Source organism: Odontomachus brunneus, unplaced genomic scaffold (genome assembly GCF_010583005.1).
Source record: "Odontomachus brunneus isolate Ranch 3 - 2012 unplaced genomic scaffold, Obru_v1 Obru_scaffold_065, whole genome shotgun sequence".
In the NCBI taxonomy this organism is placed as follows: Eukaryota; Metazoa; Arthropoda; class Insecta; order Hymenoptera; family Formicidae; genus Odontomachus; species Odontomachus brunneus.
This window is the reverse complement of record NW_022639515.1, coordinates 1,600,738-1,615,363: the sequence shown is the minus strand read 5'-3', so window position 1 is coordinate 1,615,363 and position 14,626 is coordinate 1,600,738. Positions and strand designations below refer to the sequence as shown.

At 41.7% G+C, this 14,626-nt stretch overlaps 1 protein-coding gene across 8 annotated transcripts in view; it reads left to right on the top strand.

Moving 5' to 3' along the window:
- Positions 1-14,440, top strand: part of LOC116846486 (protein rhomboid) — a 185,261-nt gene extending 170,821 nt beyond the window's left edge. For all 8 annotated transcript variants that reach the window (XM_032820373.1, XM_032820374.1, XM_032820375.1 and 5 more), the window contains 3 exons: positions 9,254-9,424; positions 10,335-10,490; positions 12,208-14,440. In XM_032820373.1, coding sequence (XP_032676264.1) covers positions 9,254-9,424; positions 10,335-10,490; positions 12,208-12,528 — 648 coding nt within the window. In that variant the 3' untranslated portion in view covers positions 12,529-14,440. The remainder of the gene's footprint in view (positions 1-9,253; positions 9,425-10,334; positions 10,491-12,207) is intronic.
- The last annotated feature ends 186 nt before the right edge of the window (positions 14,441-14,626 follow it).

Genomic DNA, 14,626 nt, shown 5'->3' with positions numbered 1-14,626 from the left:
CACACACACACACACACACACACACACACACACACACACCCACACGCTTTTTCTCTCGTGACGTTTTTACATTTGTATTTCTATTACGCTCGAACAAGTGCTATTCTAGCTACATGAAACCTTCTCATCGCGAAACGCGCTATATATACCGCGTACATTCCGACGGGCGCAAGTCGAGTGGAAAAGAATGGCTGAAAACGCCGCGTAAGCTCCGGGATTTCTCATTAACAGAACCAACGCGTCGTGGTGCTCAGCTCGCAGCGTGCAAGGACGAAAGGAGAGCGCGATGGGAATCCTTCCCAATTATACGCGCGAATTCGCCGGGGAATACACCGGAACGATATTCCGAGATACCCGTACCGGTGAAAACTCCGAAAAAAGAGAGAGAGAAGCGGAAGCCGGAAGCCCGGTAGAGGGGCAGGCTAGAGGGTGGTGGAGCGGGGGTGAAGAGTGGGGGGGGGAGTGATGATGGAAAGAGGGTTCTGCTTTTTCGCTCGATAATAATCCTGAGAAGTTCGTGCTGCGTTTCCAGTCGGAAAGTCGCGAGAATAAACAGCGACAGATACGCGCAATAAAAATGCGCGAGTTTAGAGTCGCGAAGTTGGGCCGCAATTTCTTACTCGTTTACCGCGGGACACGACGAAAGTTAATCACTTAGTCCGGCGTTTTCTTCTAAGCGTATACGAGTTGCCGGCGAAACGAGATCAAAGTGAATGTTCACCGCAGATGCTTAACGGTTTTGAGCTCAATTTGCGAAATGCGATCAAAGCCGTATAAAGTAATTAAGTGTATGGAAATATAAAGTGCCATATTGCCGAGAGTATCCCTGTAAATCCGTATAACGGGCAGTATAACGAGGTTTTGTTATGCTCGGCGCGTCCTCTACGAGTCATCTGGAAGTTTCCTTATTGCCACTGAAACAGCCGTGATTGTTTCCGCCGCGATTTTCTCTTTCTTCGGCCGTTGTCTTGCTCGTCTTGGCTCGAACCTTATTCCATGAACCTTAAATTAAACCGTTATCCACACGAGACGTTGGAGTCACCATATTGTGTTATCCGTGAGACGTAGAATCGCGTTGCAAGAGATTTATGCGCCGCTATAATAATTCGCGATAAATATATCACGTAACGTGCGGCTCCCTGGAGTGGCGTGAGATAGTCACCGATAATTTAGAAGAGGTCGATTTCGCCCACCAGCGTGAAAATCATAATTTTCAGAGCTCCCGCCGAGAGCTGTCTGGCGAGAGCTGTCTGGCGAGAGTTGGACGATGTACTTTTGTTGTTCGTTATCGTCACAAAATATCTATATACAAGGAATATCCACGACCTAGGAAAAGCGTTAAAATGAGGGAAAATACGATGTAGCGCGTAAAATAGAAAGGTGTAAAGTAGTAGATTTGGATGAAACAAAATTATTACACGATCGCGCCACATTAGGAGACTAGATTTTTGCGCACACGCGCACATAATCAAATACATTTAAAATATTAAATAATTTCCGTTTAAATGATCACGCAGAATGGCAGAGCTAAATGAAAAGCGTGCGATGAAAAGCGACTCAGCAACAGGGAAAGAGAGAGGCAGGGAGGAAAGGGAAGAGAGAGAGGGAGCGCGCATTAACGCGCTCTTAACTTTAATGAAACGCTCAAAAAGTAGCGTTGCGGTACTCGAAAAAGTTGATTTCGCCCGGGCTCGAATATAATAATGTCCGAAGCAGGGCATTTTATCTCCGGGAAATTACCCGCGAACGGAGGTACACGCGCTAAAGTGTATAAACCTAAAGCCGCGCGGAATTAAAGGCGCCACTAATTCACGGCCGCAGTCCGTGAATTTCAACTTTATCGCGGCGGTATTGTCTGGTGAAAACTCGTTGTTGCGAGTGGGAGATAATGCGTGATATACGGGACAACGTGTATAAACACATGCCCGGGAATGCGCGGTGTGAACGTATATACTGCTGCGTATTAAGGATGGAAACGGAGAACATCGGCGGCGTTCGCGCGGTTAAAAAGAAACGAGCCGTGATATTTACCGCTCCGGCACGAATCGCTCCTCGAGATTTAAGGAACATCTGACGGGAAACGCGTCGGAATGTATAAAATAGTAAGCGCCGGCAATGTGAGAGACAGCCGTATTTCCATCGTTCATTCTCAGCGAGTCTTAGCGTTAATAGTTGTCACTTGTCTCACATGAGATACTCAGATAAAAATTTATTTAAGTTCAAATCTATACTTGAATCATTCAATACATGCGACATATTTCTAATCGCGATTCAGTTGAAAAATTCGACTCAAAGTTCCGTGTTAATAGTCGTTACTCGAAGTTTGTCTCACATGGAATACTCAGATTTTTATTCAGAATTAGATCCAAGTTTTTCCATTGCATGATACATGCGACAATATTACATTATCCGTAATCGTGCGATTCAACTGAAAAATTCATCTAACTCTGAACTTTTTTCTCTCAGTATAAAATATAAATAGCGCTGAAATAAAAGATTAGTCAATTATTACAGAATGGGGATTTGTTCGTCGGTCAAAGAATACTATAATAATTTTTATTACAAAATCCGTGTAACAAATAAGGAATTTCACGCGCATTCGATGTAAATAAAATTTACGAAGCTATCACGTATTTTCAAAAAGAGATATTCGCATGTTGCTATTTTGCATCATCATTTAACCGAAAATCGTTTGGTATTTTTTTTATTTATATGACCTCTATTAATGCGCGCGCAGAAATGTAGTCTACTAACATGGCGGTCGTGATTTTGTTTTACACAAATCCTCTTTACTCTTTTCTTTTCTGAAAAAAAAAAGAAAGACAAAGTTGTCCCTCTTGATATTTATTTGCATAGAATTTCAGCTCGACTTTTTCATGCCAAAAAGGCTTGGAGTGATCGAGGATAATTACGCAGGATTATGCGATGAAGTTACAGCGGTAAAACGTGGGTTTTATGTATATGTCTCATAATGATGCGGTGGAGTGTTAATTCGCGCTTCAAATGCATAAACTTAAAACTACAAAGTTAAATGCATTCCTAATTCGCGGAAGAACCGGCGAACTCCGTGTCTGCCCTTTAACGCGACGAAAGAGAACGACGACGGAGGAATGGAAAACCGGGGGTGCGAACGCGCAACCACCTGGAAGTGAGAAGCGGAATGAGGTAGAGGCTGGATTCCAGCGCCGAAACGTTCTCCAGACTGCCGGAAATAGACGTTTTGCACCGCGAATAACGCGACAGTACCAACACATCGCTACGAATGTGTCCGGACAATGCCGGACTCTCGGCTTTTCGTGCCGGAAAAGAGGAAGAAAGGCTCGGCGAGGATGCTCTTCGAGAAGAAGGCAGGCACGAAAGAGTGGTGAAGCGTGCGAGACATGAAATATGAAAAATTCTCGAAGCAGCAAATTATTTCTTGAAATATCAAACGTTCTTATCGTTGATATCTTACTTGAGGCGAGTCTTAAGTAATGACCGTTAATACGAGCCTGTAAGACACATTTTTTAATTTTTTAGTGTGTTTTTATCATGCTTTGAGAAAGTTGCAAGATTTTTTCCACAACTGAAACACGCATTTTAGTTGTTGGCGAGCATGATATAGTCACTTACAGAAACAGCGATCTGAAACCAGAAATCTGAAATCAGATTCTTATTTTACTCGAGTGCGGCTATCGTCTGATCGGGCAACAAATGATGACCCCGCAATTTTGACTTAGCTCAATAATCCCAAGTCTAGACGATAGTGGTATTCTCATATAAAATAAAAATCTTGCTTGCTTTTTTGTTTCAGAAATAAAACACGAACTGTTTCTTTTCTTTCATGTTTTCTAGAAGAACAAAGAGGGGAAGGGTAAAAAAGGGGTCTCAACGGCGAAACGACTCGCGAGGCGAACGTATATTCGCGATTTCTCGGATTCGCGCGGCTCCATGCGAAACAAAATCCGTTCCCCTTTACGTTTAACTTCAGAGCGTATTTCGCGCCTCTGTGAAAAGTATCAAGATTCAAATCGACGTCTCCCGCACGTCCCGTCACTTTACTCCACTTGGAGTAGACAATAGCCGAAACTCGTAAATGAAGCTCTGCGGTTTACGTACCACCTTCCGTCTGACATGGCGATCATTCCGAACGGATCACCATGTCGAATGGCGGATCCAATCTTTGCCGAACTTTTCGGTAAACCATTGATATTTGCGTCCTCTAATACTGCGGTAAGTCCGGATATAACAGTGGCTTTAAAAAAGATTGAAATTTGTCTCCCTTAGCGTAAACTTTGTATATAATACTTTTACATAATACTTTGTATATAATACTTTATATATATATTTATATATACATATATATTTATGTATATAATACTTTGTATATAATACTTTTACATAATAGCCATATGGAAAAATACGATTTTGTATTTTCTGAAATTTCTCGGATACCAGATTCAATTTTTACTCGTATAATTCGGATAAAATTTTTCAAATTAATTGTAAACTCCGTTTCCATACTTCTTCGCACAACTTATTAAGGGCAATATCGTATCAAGTTAAGTAATGTGAACTTTGTCGTTCACGTTGTCGCAACTGTTACGACATGGTGACGAGGATAGCCAAATTTCTTTCCGCAATATTTTGGGATGCCGCGAATATCGATATTGCATTCGCGCGATCGCGAACACCACCACGGCGATATTACGTTCTTTTCTCGCGCCTCAGGAAAATGAAATTCCTGTGTTGTGCAGGATGCGAGGGTCTCCATAATTACGAACTCCGACCGTAGTTCCGAGTTCGTCGGGCGGCACACACCTACACGTGCACACGCACACCAATTATGGACGACTGCAAATATTTGCTTAGAATTCTGAATTAGAACACCGCATGGGACGAAATCACTGACTGTGATCGCGCGTCAGGCTGACACATGGCGCGCCTGACAATAAACATCTGCATATTGTTTCGCCCTCGCTCGAATAATCCTCCCTCATTATCATTCGTCAAGTCGAGTCGGGCGAACGAAACCCTTGGGCAACCGGGAGAAACGGAGTGCGCAGTGACAGCTCATTGAGCAAAGTGAACGGCTAAAATTTGCGTTAACAAATAATTAGATCTTATGAAAAATTCGTGAAATAACTCGTCGCTTGCTCGCTAAAAGAAATAGAAGAAATAGAAACTGTAAAACAAATAACTCCGTTCTTTTTATATTAGAAAAAAGAAAAAATAGAAATCGCACACGAAAAAAGAATGGTTCTGTCAACCAAAAAATAGTAAATAGTATGACAGTTTTTATTTCTGAGTCAGTAACCAATTCTCGGTTAACCTAGCGATATTATATTCTTTTAAAGTGAATCAGCGAATCAGTCACTGATATCAGTTATAAGTATAGCATTGAGCACTTTCAGTGTTCTACTTATAACTGCAAATCAATGTATATTCACTATTTGCAGTGATATTTGACTGATTTATTTTAAGAGAGTATATTACGATTCGTCGCTTCGAAAAAATGTATTTTCGAAGCGACGAATCGATAGGTCAGCGCAGTCAAGAATTAATTCTTGAAGCCAGAAAAAACTATGCCTTACTTTACTAATTTTCTGGTTGACTTAACCATTCTCTTTTTCCGTGTATTACTGATAATATGTTTGTTACCAGTTTCTTGTAAAAAACGCAAATATTTTTTTTTTCATATCGAAGAAATATCGTTATTTCGGGCTATTTCGGGAATGTTAAAAGCGAGATTGCTAATTTTGAAAACTTACGGTCGCCATATTGAATCCACTATTTCGAATTTTAACTTTATTTTCTCAAATTCATAATGAGCGACCGCGAAATCCTTCCTTGTGGCAAATCTGAAGAAACTTTACCGAGAAATAAAATATATGGTTCAAAGGATTTAATGCCCAACGCTGCCAAGGAGGATCCCAATAATTGTGCGCTTCACGCGTGTCCATTTGGAAAGACATGATTATTATTAATTATTATTAATTTCTAAATTCACACACTTGCGCGTTATCGTCGATCACGGACAGAATGCGGGAACAAATCGCACTGCGTGCCGCGTGATTGACAACATCGCGCCAAACGCATCGTTGAACTTCACCGCGCGATCGGGCGATAAAGTGGTCAATCGCATTCGCCGCTGTCGCGGACACGTTCGTCGAATTAAAATATTATCGCGCGATGAGAGCGCCGAATGGGAACGGGAACGATCGTCCGCGATGGGTAAACGAGCGTCGGATTTTAAGCGCTCGGCGGATACTGCCTGTCCAAGGCGGCCGGCATAAAAGCGCATTAAGCACGAACGACGTCGAAACCTAGACGGGATCGTAAAAACCGGGACGTCGGAATGGATAGTCGAGGAAGGTATCAACCCTCCGAAAGAGCGGCGCACCTGCTGACACGTGTGATTTACCGGCGAGAGTGTCTGGACGCGTGCGCCTTGTGGAGGTGTGGAAGAAAAAGAGAAAGGAGATAAAAAAAAAGAGGAGAGCGGCAGTCGTTAGAGCATTATTTTTTAGAGATCTCCAGAGACACACACGCTGCACTTCGCGTCATCGTACAGAGGCTGAGTCACTTACAGGCGAAAAAATGTGTAACTTAGATGCTTGAGGTATATTTCAGTTAAAAGCATAATAAAATACCTAGTTAGAAGTAGGAATATAATGTTATTATTATTGCGTGCATCTAGCAGCGGATATGTTTTGCTGTAGCGCCAAATAGCAGATAAATTTAGCTTTGGTAGCGACGACATTAGCTGTCCCCATTTCAATGACAGATGTAGTTGTAATAGCTATATTTCAGCATCTGCGGCTAATCCTTTTTCTGGGTGTTACGTTAGATCCTAAAATGTCTGTTCTTTTTTTTTTATTAGAGGAAAATGTGTAAGGAATAAATTGAGTTGTGGTCTGAGCACAATATTTTATTTTCTCCAATTACGCAATTTATTCTTTGCATATTTTTCTCCAATACAAAAACCAACAAAGATATTTCAAAATCTAATGTTCGGTGACTCACTCTGCACAGGATGTATATATGTATGCGCATTTGGCTGTACTTTATTACAGTTTACGATAAATTCCGAGTGTAATCGGATGAGAGCAAGTTATTAAACTCTCTGATAAATAGCGCGCGCCGACTCTACGTCTGTAACATAAATATTTCGCGTAGGTGCCGGCGATGCAGATTAATATTGAACGAAATCCCCGATATCGCGTCTCCACCCCTCCTCCCCGTCCCTCGAAATACGTGGGGACTGCTTTTACGGGATCTTCGTAAATCATCGCAATCGATAATGCGATTGATTGCCTTTGATATGGTTCAAATGCGAGGCTTTGTATCGTGTTATTCGTTATACAGCGTGCGGTTTATCATGGATTATAGTACAGCGTTCAGCGCAAATGCACGCGGTCGTTTATTTCGCCCTCTTAGCAAGATCTACCTAAATTACAGGTTCAAGTCTGATTTGCAAAGAACTTGCAGTTTTGTTTAATTTGCACAGAAAACTCCGCACTGAGTGAGGCTAATTCGACAAAAAAACGATTGATCCGTGGATCGTATTTTAGAACATTTCTCTCCGAGTCACTCAATGCGCTCAATTCGCTTTTTTCCTTGGAGCTATCAACTCTCTCATTATTTTCCTCTTCTTATCTTAAAGTAGTTTCTGCTTTCTCGAAGTGAAGAACCTAGTCGTCGTCGTTCGATGTTCGCGGGAATATATTATATTCTCAGAAATGAATGAAGAGGAGCGCCATGTGGTCCATTATGTGATTATCTTAGCTGTCGTGTCACTCGGTTGCGTCCAAAAGTACGTGAGATGCGTGTTCTCTTCGTACCGCTCCCGGCCATAAGGACGCGCAGAACATGTTTTCCTGTCGCAACGAGTAACCAGAAGGCCACTTTGCTTCCTGGAGAGAGCTAAGTGTCGTTACGGAAATAGCTGGCGCGCCGGCACCTCCGCGGAGAGAATCTGGGATAGCGCTTAATTCATGTACTCGCGTATCTTTATTTAGCTTCTGCGATACCGAGTGCGCTGTGCCGTCGCACATCTCGAATTTATCCACGACAGTCGTGTACGGGAGAGAGTTTCTTTTCTGCCGGGGCACCATTGCGCGACGAAACATTTCGATCATAAACATCAGCCGTGTGTAACGATGGATACATGTACACAGGAAGATATATACTGCATTCAAGTAAATGTTACTTGTTTCAAGTATATTTTGTAAGTTTATACATCAGCAAATTTATCATAGATTTTCATCATAAGCATAAGATTTACACTCAAAATAAATTATAAATCTTAGCAAGTTTGAAATTTTAATCAAGAATATTGAAACAAAAAATTCAGTAATTATTATAATCTTGCAAAAAGAATAAATTCTCTTTTTATACACTGAGAAAATGTTCTTGAAATTTTTTTTGTTTTGATTTAACTTTATTTCTATGAAATACAATTTATTTTTGCGTTCACGAAAAATTTTCAAATATTTTTTTGATGAGTTTTTTAAATTTTGAATATATATCTTAAGACTATTATTATTATAAAAAAATATTGTTTGTAATCACTACTTAGAAGAAGAAAAATAAACTCGCAATCGAGCAATCGCTTTTCTTAACTGTGAAATGATATTTTTCTGCGTATACATAATGTCATAAAGTCAAGTTCGGTAACATTATATAGCCGGAAAATGTAAGGATAATAATCACGCTGCGACTATACAATGCGAATGATAATTATATTAAATCATTACATAACATTAGATTGGTGCAAAAGATTTGTCATGTTTATCAAGTAAGATATGGAATGAAAACGAAATTATTCTATTTCGGAGGACTGGTAATTTCTACGAATAAAACAAACAACACTTTGCTTTTAGACATTTAACAAGAAATTCCTGTTTTCTTCTTGATATCAAAATTTACTATACTGTGAGAAAGTAATGAAGTAGAGAAAGCAATGGCAAATCTCTCTTTTGCATTAACCCGATGAACAAAACAAAAACGAAGTGAACGTTATCACGACGGAAAGATCATACGGGAGGTTTGGTGTGTACCGAACAATTCATTGCAACGCGCGTCGTTTCAGGGAGGAGACAGTGTCCGATCGCAATTAATTTCATCTCCAGCCGTCTGACGTGTCCCTCCACGGCGGCGTGTAATTATTTCCCGTGCCTGAATATGCGCTGTTTCGCCGTGGCTGTGCGCCTTTCCGCATATTCCGCATGAGCACAGGCAAGCGCATTAAACGTGCTTTCACTCGTAACAGATAACCGTCCACTGCCTGGGAGACGAGGCGACGTTACGGAGATGGCTGGTCTACGATCCCCGTCAGAGGGTGCAGGGCTGGAGGTTCGCCTCCTACATGCTGCTGCACTCGAACGCACTTCACCTCGCACTCAACGTGGTCATTCAGCTGGTCCTGGCCACTCCACTCGAGGTGAGCCAATCAAGTAAATTGCGGGGACGTCGTTCAGGCAGCGTGTCGAGACACCGCGTTTAAGGGAACGAGCCTTTTCTCCAGATAGCGAGGCTTTTTGTCCGCCATTAGACCGGATAACATTCGCATATCGGCGAATTAAATTGTTGCCATCGTATGATAACGCGATAAACGGCGCTGCTCTGATACGACTTGGGTATTTCGTGTCGGCGTGTCCCCTTAGAGCAACGTTCGCTGAGAATTATTATGCGACGTCGACGCGCATTGACGTTCCGTTAATGCAATTAACTCAAGCGCGATGAAGAAATATTCTATTAATTATCAGGACATCGATGAAGAGAATTATTCCATTTAATTAAGTATCCGTAATCACGTCTTTCTTCTTCTCATTTTACACGTTAATTAACAAGTACAACTTAAATTTGAGCAAAATTTAAGCGAACAAAATTGAAGAGTAAACTTTGAGGAAATAAAATTCAAGAGCAAAATTTGAAGAAACGGAATTGAAGAACATAATTTAAGGAAACGCAATTAAACAGCAAAATTTCAGAAAACAATATTGAAGAGCAGAATTCCAAAAAATGAAATTAAAGAGCCACAATTATAAGGGAACAAAATTGAAGAGCAAAATTGATATGACGAGACAAAATTGAAGAGCAAAATTCAAGAAAGCAAAGTTGAAGAGCAGAATTTAAGGAAATAAAATTGAAAAACAAAATTTATATATAGTACAAACCAAGTACAAAAGTACAATTAGATGTGATGTTCATTGCTTAATCAGGCCAGGATTTTCGCCGCAATGTTCCAACGATAAGCAACTAGGACGAGACCGATACACGCATAGATCGTAAAGTCGCACACATACGAGACGAGAGCAACGGGCTCGATTGTAAAGAGCTCGTGATTGTAGGTGGAACAAGGGCGAATAGGGGTTGCGACGATCTACCTGGGCGGCGGGGTGTGCGGCGCTCTGGGCGCGTCGCTTCTGCAGCCGAGCCTCTACCTGGTCGGCGCCTCGGCGGGTGTTTACGCGCTGCTCACGAGCCACCTCGCTCATCTCTACCTGGTAAGAACAGCTAGAACAGGCTCTCTCGCTTTTTCTTTCTTGGCTCTCTAAGAGCGAAAACTCGGTCGCCGGCGTAAACCGTTCGTCAACGACCCGTGCTCTCTGAAAATCCACGCCGTACATTCCGCAACACACACACATACATATATGTGTGTGTGTGTGTGTGTGTGTGTGTGTGTGTGTGTATGCATATATATATCACGGCAACCGGGGAAAAGGCTACAAAAGAAGCCACGCTGTGAAAACACGCGGGTGCAGGAGTGTTTCCGCTCGAGATACTCCTGCGAATCCTATTCAGAGGTAGCGAATAAACGGACTACCCTCGCGAATGTAGAGCGTTCGTACGCGAAAACCCCCGGAGATTCGGCCGCTTTAATCACTCCATCGCGCTGCGCCTACGATCGAAGTTTTCGCATTCGTTCCGAGAGATACCAATCTCCCCGATCGCGTTCAACTCCCTTTGGAACTTCGATTACCCGTTTGAATAATAATCATCATTTGTAAACGGAGGTTTCCTTCAGTTACGCAATATCAAGGCAGCGCGAGAATAGAAATGCGAAAGCACAAGTAGGGGAAACCGGGACAGTCAGTTGAAAGGTCATGTTGGCCATACGTTTCATTCATGTATTTAAATAAAGTGATACTAAAGGAAAGTGAAAGGAAAGGAAAAAGGGATCGAAAAATGATCGCAAAAGGGATCATTTTAGAACATAGATATTTTTTATATGTTCTAAAAAGAACATTTTACGACATCCTTGCCCATTGTTGCTCTCATAATAAATACATAAACAAAATGTATAGCCGACATAGGTCTTTAGTCGACCCAGTCTTTCCTACAATAAAATAGATCATTAATTAAGGAAGTATTGCGCGTATAGTCTTTACAAAAACTTACTGAAAATTAGAAATACGCCAATATATCCATTTTTTGTATAAAAACGTATAATACATACGTGTGAGTCACCTAAATTAGATTTTAAAACATCTCTGTTATTTTTAATATTAGGAAAAAATATTAGAATGTGTCGCTGGCTGCAATATTTACCCCTTTTAGCTACGCAATTTATTCCTTATATATTCTCTTCCAATATAAAAATAACAGAAATATAAAGTATTTTGAAATCCAATGTTGATTGACTCATTCCATGTATGTACGATACAGTTGAATAACAGCATATTTTTACTTCAATATCACATTTTTATAGTTTATTTGCTTTATTTTATGTTATTGCCGACTTAAAAAAATTTTTATTTCTGAACCAGAGAGGAACTATGCATACACCATTTTGAAAACTTAAAGTGTATGTATACAAAATATTTTATTTGTCTCATTATTTATTTTTTCCTTTATTAAAAACAGCAGCATAAAACAGCGCGGTTTAAAATACTTCAAAGTAGCAAGATGGCGTCAAATGATGTATCAGTAACGCATTATTGACGCTGAAGACGTCATTCGACGTCATCGTGTTTGCTGGGCTCACATTTAAAAGTGGAGCAACTTTCGAGATTTAGACTCTGAAACAATGTCAAATGAATTGTGGCGGGTGCGTCTATCACTTTCGAGATACGGGCAATACACCTTTAAGGGATGTAGTTTCCTCCAATATTTCTTCGTCGCGCGCAATCGCGAGAGAGCCCTGGTGAAGCGCTGAGTGACCCTCGGCAGAGGTCGAGTGCCCTTAATCGTCCGTGCTGCACTTTTCTCGTTCGGTTGCAGTGCCACGGCGAGCTGCGCTACGCCGGCTGGCGCCTCGGCGCCGTGCTGCTGTTGGCCGGCGCGGACGTCGCGTCACTGCCGATCCCGGCGCTGCTCGGATGCGGCCGGGTCGGATGGGCGGCCCACGTGGCGGGCGCGCTGGCGGGCCCGCTGCTGGGTCTGGCAGTGTTCCCGAAGCAGAGCAAGAAGGACGCCCGGGGTCGCAGGTTCGTGCGATTCGTGCGGCTGCTGTCGGCCGTGAGCGTGATGCTGCTGATCGTCGGCGCCGTCCTCGGAAACGTCTACCTGATCGCCCTGCCGCAGCTCAGAAAGCCGTCCTGACAGAGGATCGAGCTGCTGGTCAAGCTCTGCAAACGCTCCTTCCTGATCGTGAAGATCCGGGAAGCCGCCGAGAGTGTGTTCGAGTAGGCTCGCGTTGACGCGCTCGACCGATCGACTCGACACCACGCGAGGCCGCGGCGAGAATCCCGAGAAGCCTCGCTCGTCAGGTGTCAATGGACATCTCGTGTTCTCATCCCTCGGATTTCACGCGCTCTTGTCGATCCTGAGACGATCTCGGCGCGATCACGCGCGGGAGATTATCCTCTGCTTTTCAGCTCGTGGACGTGGACTTCCTGACGGTACACCGACGCGTTCACCGATGCGGGAGAGGTGTTTGACGATGAACATTACGCTCATGTGGATCGACGGCGGAAGACACCAAAGATATACCGACATTTCGTCGAGTTTGTTCATGCTACTCGCTGCCACTTAGAATGCCTAGGATCTCGAGGACTCGATCGGCTGTCTGAGAGTGAACGCATACCGTGTGACCCTTCATGCGCCAGGTACACTTTGATAAATTTGATATTGCCAACATCAATAAGACACGCATATACACATATACATACATATACACATCCGTCGCGACTTTTTTACGACGTGAGAAGTTTGAGAAAGAGACATTCGTCAACAGCGATCACCTTTCCGTAGACTCGGAGAAAAAGATGCTTTAAGATTTATTTGTGGAATGTACAGTTTATTCGCCAAAATAATAATTTCCCGATAGACTGACTTAAACTTTACAAGAAGTATTAAGAACCACATTAATAGTTGCATCGTTGTCTGAAACTTGTCTCATATGAGATACTCAGATTTTCATTCACAGTCAGCTTCAAGTTTTTCAGTTGAATTATAACATGCGTGACATTTATATCTATGATCGCGCGATTCAACTGAAAATCTCTGAATTAAACTCTGAATTAAAACCTTACTTGTACTTAAGTACCTTACTTAAGTACCTTAAGTACCTTAAGTACCTTACTTGAGATAAATTTTAAGTAATAATTATTAAATATAATAACGTTATATATATGTAATATACGGGCCTAAATATATTAATTCAGCAACTTTCAGTTCTTTATGACTGATCAGATTACACTCATATTTATCACATAGAAATACGAAAGAAATTTCTCAGAATTTGCTCCAAATAAAGTGTTATATTAGATGTAACATGAAAATATGAGTATAACTTTTAATAAATTTGTTGCTGCATCAATACAAGAATTTACATTATTGTATGATGTCGATTTAATACTTACTTCAATACGATATATTTACTTCATGAGTGTAATTAAAAAAATTGTTCCATCATCGATTGTCCCATCCACTTCGTGATAATCATAGTCCGTCTGGGAAACTTCATTTCGCACAAATGGAACTTTGTTTCGTAGAAGTACACTTTATAACCCACAAATAGATGTTCAAGTATTCTTTTACTCAGTGTGTGCATGAATATAAAAATATTTAATGATACAATTCGTAATGACACTTCTCGTTATATCGATCTCGCTATATATTACCGAGGCGGAAAAGACTATGAAAGTGGAATGTGTGTATAATAAAATTAAGAGAAATCACTACGATACATACATATATTATATATAAGAAGCCGAACGCGCGCGTTATTGGTTCGCCCGGCGACGACGAACGCGCGATCATTGCGGGACACGTGAAGAGCAATTTATTTAAGTAACTGTGAAATATAAAAGGCCACGAGAGCGCGGGAGGACGAGATTGTTATGGCGATTGTCGCGGGCACGTTGAAGTACTATAATAACGTCGCTGTTTGCCGACGTTGGGGGGAGGCAATGAGGCACCTTCATCCTTTCCCATTATTCGTATTAGCAGTCTAGCGTGTACGAGATATGTAAGGAGATGTGTAAAATAAAATGATCGCTATATTACCGTAAACGTGTTATGATAACGAGATTTTTAATAAGAGCCGAGATATAATCTCGATCTCGCATTCAAGCATACCGAAGCTTTTCGCGAGCGAGTACGCGAGTCGAGATGATTCGTTGTCGTAGAAGTGAGATCGTGAGATCACAGCCACGAGTGTCATCATCCTTTACGCTGTCCGCTAATGTAGATTCGG